The sequence below is a fragment of the Limulus polyphemus genome, unplaced genomic scaffold, assembly GCF_000517525.1.
Source record: "Limulus polyphemus unplaced genomic scaffold, Limulus_polyphemus-2.1.2 Scaffold2028, whole genome shotgun sequence".
NCBI lineage: Eukaryota > Metazoa > Arthropoda > Merostomata > Xiphosura > Limulidae > Limulus > Limulus polyphemus.
In genome coordinates this window covers 204,458-210,337 of record NW_013667638.1, presented here as the reverse complement: position 1 = coordinate 210,337, position 5,880 = coordinate 204,458, and the positions used below count along the sequence as shown (strand labels likewise).

At 36.5% G+C, this 5,880-nt stretch overlaps 1 protein-coding gene across 1 annotated transcript in view; it reads left to right on the top strand.

The window, feature by feature from the left end:
• The window catches only part of LOC106465717 (putative polypeptide N-acetylgalactosaminyltransferase 9), a 49,998-nt gene that overhangs the window by 9,674 nt on the left and 34,444 nt on the right, over positions 1-5,880 (top strand). The window contains exon 3 of the mRNA XM_022393635.1: positions 3,909-4,075. Coding sequence (XP_022249343.1) covers positions 3,909-4,075 — 167 coding nt within the window. The remainder of the gene's footprint in view (positions 1-3,908; positions 4,076-5,880) is intronic.

Genomic DNA, 5,880 nt, shown 5'->3' with positions numbered 1-5,880 from the left:
TAGAACGGTAGAACTGTTCCTTGTCTGAACTACTGTAGAACAGTAGAACTATTCCTTGTCTGTAGAACGGTAGAACTGTTCCTTGTCTGAACTACTGTAGAACAGTAGAACTGTTCCTTGTCTGAACTACTGTAGAACAGTGGAACTGTTCCTTGTCTGTAGAACGGTAGAACTGTTCCTTGTCTGAACTACTGTAGAACAGTAGAACTGTTCCTTGTCTGAACTACTGTAGAACAGTGGAACTGTTCCTTGTCTGAACTACAGTGGAACTGTTCCTTGTCTGAACTACTGTAGAACAGTAGAACTGTTCCTTGTCTGAACTACTGTAGAACAGTAGAACTGTTCCTTGTCTGAACTACTGTAGAACGGTAGAACTGTTCCTTGTCTGAACTACTGTAGAACGGTAGAACTGTTCCTTGTCTGAACTAAGTTCTACAGACAAGGAACAGTTCTGCCGTTCTACAGTAGTTCAGACAAAGAACAGTTCTACTGTCTACAGTAGTTCAGACAAGGAACAGTTCTACTGTTCTACAGGGTAGAACTGTTCCTTGTCTGAACTACTGTAGAACAGTAGAACTGTTCCTTGTCTGAACTATAGTAGAACAAGCCCCTGTTTAAGCTTTTATATCATAAAGCATGTTCCACAAGCCGTAAATGATAAGTTGGTGTTTAGAATTATAGCACCTTGTACAATATTTTTCGAATCTGAGATTTTTACAAGTATTAAAAAAAAAGATTAACATTAGGTTTATAAGCTTAAATTTAACGACACAAAATAGTTTTTACTTACAATAACCGTTCCGTCAGTGAAAAGTTTACGAACTTACAAAGGTAAAGGCCCGGCATGGCCAGGTGGTTAGGGCGCTCTGAGGGTCGCGGGTTCGAATCCCCGTCACACCCAAACATGCTCACCCTTTCAGCCGTGGGGGCGTTATAACGTGATGGTCAATCCCACTATTCGTTGGTAAAAGAGTAGCCCAAGAGTTGGCGGTGGGTGGTGATGACTAGCTGCCTTCCCTCTAGCCTTACACTGCTAAATTAAGGACGGCTAGCGCAGATAGCCCTGGTGTAGCTTTGCGCGAAATTAACAACAAAAAAAAAGAAAAAAAATCGTAAATGTCTACGCACACGTCCTACACCTGTAATTTGTTTCTAATCCGAATGGGGTAGGATAATAAACAACCACGTGACACGCGATATATTGTTTGTTTGTAAGTAAGCACAAATTACACAATGGCCTATCTGTGCTAGCCCACCACGGGTATCAAAACCCGGTTTCTAGCGTAGTAAGTCCGCAGACGTGCCGCTGTGGGGGAGCGACAAACGATATATATATATCAGATTTTTTGTTTTTCCAAATATGGTAAGAAAGCAAACAACCACGTGAAAGCATTTTTAAGAATTTGAAAAATGTAAACATACTTTGAAAGTATCAATGAATGTTTGAAGTTTGTTAGTAAATAATTAATAATTATTGATCCAGTAATGTTTTAAATATTTATTTACATACGTTACTTTATGAGCTGAAATCTCTTTCTTCTTTCTCTCGACCCCTGGGAAGACAAAATGTGACCATCGAAACGTCGATGTGGTATTTTTTCAGTTGGTGCCCCCCAGTGGTACAATGGTATGTCTTCGGACGTACAACGCTAGAAACCGAGTTTCGATACCCGTGGTGGGCAGAGCACAGATAGCCCATTGTGTAGCTTTGTGCTTAATTTACAAACAAACAAACAGTTGGTGAGTTCAATATACATGCCCCCCCCAGTGGCACAGCGGTATGTCTGCGGACTTACAACGCTAGAAACTGGGTTTCGATACCCGTGGAGGGCAGAGCACAGATAGCCCTTGTGTAGCTTTGTGCATAATTAAAAACAAACAAATCAATATACATATATGTTGAATTTTCTTGCCGCAGTTTTAAGTCTTGTTAAGTTTCAAACATTTTAAATATTATTTTCTCTCCGTCCACAGGCCGGATGTGGCCTAGTAGTTTGCGTGACGGGCTGCGTATTTGAAGGCCCAAAGTTCACCCTGAGACACCGCTGAACATTCTTCGTAATTTCAGTCGCGGGTGCTTTATAGGGGTTATAGTCAATCCTGTTGTCCAGAACAAATAATTTTCGGTGTGCTCCGAACTGGCTGCCAAACTTCACATCAATAGTTAAAAATTAGGGACGACTATAGCTGAACTCTGACCACGCCATATTTTTACCCATGTGTATCTGCGGTGTCGCTCAGGTTGAAAACAACAACCACATAGAAACTATCTTTTACTATTCCCTCGCACGTAACAACAAAACAACAGTACTTACGTGCAATGTTAAATCAATCAATCAAATTTAAATAATAAACATAATTACTTAAAATTATTACTTGTGTTAAAAATTAACCCTCCTATTACGCTTCGGGTCTGTTTGACTCGTTACTGCTTTCCATGATGTTATGACGCAATTACATATGTATATATTTGGGTTTATTATAACGAGGGTTTACACTGATGTCTAATATTTAACACACTAGATTAAAAGGTGTAACCAGAAAAAAAAATCATAATTTATTGATTCAAGGCTTTTTCACTTTGTTTTACATTGCGTCGGGCCAATATGACCTGGAAAATAAAACTCGTACCCTCAACATAATACGAAGTTTTTTTTTTGTATTTAGTTATAATTGATGAAGGTTTTAGGTGGTATAGATTTTACATAAATATAAGAGACAACAACTATAACCGCGCGTGCATTTGACATAGAAAATGATCAATGTTTTGTGAGCGACCAAATGTTGCCTGCCTTATTGATTCATGGATTGACAGGTCTGTGGTGTATAAAGTGTATGTTATTGGTAAAAGTTACACCTTGCTATGTAATTCATAAATTTTGAAACAACAGAGTTGAACTCGCCCTCCAGGGTGTTTAAAAGTTGATCAAACAAAACTACACATAAGCGGGGATATTTGTTAATAACTCTTAATTCAATTTTCCTTGGGGTGAGTGGATAAGGCTCTGATATAATTTAATTTTTTATGTCGGGGCTTGTGAGGAAGTTATTTTTTTATAGTTTTGTTGTTGTTTTTTCTGTTGGGACTTGGGGCAAAGATGTTTCTCTGATACGAGTACGTATACTTTCTCTTCTTTTTTTTTGGGGGGGGGGGAGGAGGAGGAGGAGAGCGTGTATAAAGAGAAAATATTCTGAAACAGTTACTGTCATCTTTTTTTTGGAATATGTTACAAAAGGTTATATTTGTTAATTTTGTGTTTTTTTTATGTTTTATAGAGAAATTCCGATTCAAATTTTGAAAAGATATTCTCAACAAATTTTAATCAGGTTATCTATTTTTTCTATGTTATTGTCTATGTATCTACTTCTAACAGATGAACTATCTGTCTCACCTATTACGTTAAGTATCTAACAGACTAAATCTCTCTATCTTTTTGTCTATGCGTATGCCACGGGTTTACTGACTGTCAATGTATCTGTCTTTCTGACAGGTTAATTGTTTCTCTTTGTCTTTTTATTTGTGTATGTGTCGCAGGTTTACTGTCTGTCTTTTATTTCTTTTTAATAGATTAACTCTTTTATTGTCTATCTAGTTATCTTTTGTTTTCACGGGCTCACTGTCTCAACTTGTCCATGTGACAGTATGGCCATCCAACTGATAATAAATCTTTGGTAACAAGATCGATACGATATCTCCCAAAATCTCTTAAGAGCTGAAATTAACACGAGTCACTTCTCGACGCACTTGGATCCGAGTAAAATATAATAATGTCATATTAAACTTCTCTCTTTCTCTACGTCTGTCTATGTATCATAATGACGCGATTTTCACTCGTATCAAACCAACTTAAAGACCGAAGCTTGGTAGAATAACTTTGTCACCTCATTCCGGTATGGTTACTTTACAGATGCAGAAGTCAGAAGCACACGCACCCCTTACCGCAAACCAGTGTCATCATCTGTTTCCACAATGAAGCTTGGAGCGTCCTCTTGCGGACAGTTCATAGTGTTTTGAAGAGGTCACCGCCCGAATTGCTGAAGGAAGTAGTGCTAGTGGACGATTTCTCGGACTTACGTAAGCTTAAATTAAGACTCTTCGTATTCGGTATTATAATTTAAACAGTAATCTTTAGATTCTGCAGAACTGCGCCCACGTATGAACAATATTGTGCATTATTTTCAAGAAATTAGACAAATATTCAAGAAAATAATAAAGATACGCATTGAAAAATGTTATATTGTTAATGTTTTACAAACGTATACACACACGTTTCACATGCTGGTTTACACACACAAACTTTTAAGTATTTTTCTTTAACAGATTTTTGAAGCAAAATGTGAAGTTCCAAGTTATATTTGAAAACTTTAAATTCAAAATTTTGGCTACTAATTGTTGTTGCTGTTTTTCAGTAACTTACCATGCTGTAAATAAATAAAAATGTGATCGTTATGTTTATGACAAATTCTAGAAAAGCCACATACTATACAATATTAAGTACCTAAATAAACTATTTAGTTTTAACCAATTACTTCTCAAGATATCTATGTGAAGTGGTTCATTGCTGGTTTTATGGCCTGTTAGTTTACGATATCTGTGTGAGGTGGTTCATTGCTGGTTTTATGGCTTGTTTTAGTTTATCACGACATCTATGTCAGGTGGTACATTACTGGTTTCATGGCTTGTTTTAGTTTGTCACGACATCTATGTCAGGTGGTACATTACTGGTTTTATGGCTTGTTTTAGTGAAGCTATGATTATAAGCTAGCTACACGAAGAAGCTAGATTTATTAGACACATAAGTAAAGTTGTGCATACGAAGGTATGATACCAGTGTTGTAGATATCTCCGCTCTGAATGTTCCGCACATAATATAGCATACTGGATGTTAGAGTTATATACTGAGATATCTTAGATGTAGTGCAGGATGTTTGATGTACGTACTTGAGTGTAGTCATATGTCATTTTAGGAATGTGATAACGGTGTACAGTGTCTAAGTGATGACGTTTTGTTGTTATATGTCGAATAAATACGTCATCTTATACACCGTCTGTGCAAGGTGTCAGCTTATAGACGTGATAACGATGTATAGTCTCTACGTGATGATGTAACATTGTTTACTTTGGGTTATAAATCATCATGGCTTACATGATGTAACTTGTTTATCTTCAATTACAACTCAACATCTGTCTTTGAAATATTAATATTTTCTATTAATTGTTTAAATGAGTTAATTTTTGTTGGCTATCTGATTTAGCTGTTCTCACTGTTTTTACTTGGCTTGATGAGACCATTCTTGAACATGTATAGGAATATAGGAGCCAGTTTATTCGTCTCTTTTGTTATTTTATTTTGCCCCCAGTGGCTCAGCGGTAAGTCTTGAGAGCTTACACCGCCAAAACCTGGGTTTCGATACCCGTGGTGGGCACAGCACAGATAGTCCATTGTGTAGCTTTCTGTTTAACAAAGAAATAAATTAAACAAATCATCTTTTTTACGACATTTTTAAACATTACCGTATCTGAGGCGGTACAAAACTTCCATGCTCAGATCCCAACATGGCGTTGATAATAATCTAAATATGTTAATTTCGATTGTGATATGTGGCCTTAAACTGACTGGATTTCGTTATTCATTTATTTCTCGTTTTTAGTTTATGGATTGAATAATGACGTGACTCTTCGTATCTTCCAATTCTAGCTTAATTTTGCTCTTACAAAGGAGAAAAATACTCCCCTTTTTTTCACACGGTAGACATACTTAAATTTAAAGATTCAAAATGTCATGTTATATATTATCATTTATTAATTGTTAAGTTAAATACAAAGTTTATTAAATCTAGGTATATATATACTATACGTTTTACTGCCCCCCAGTGGCA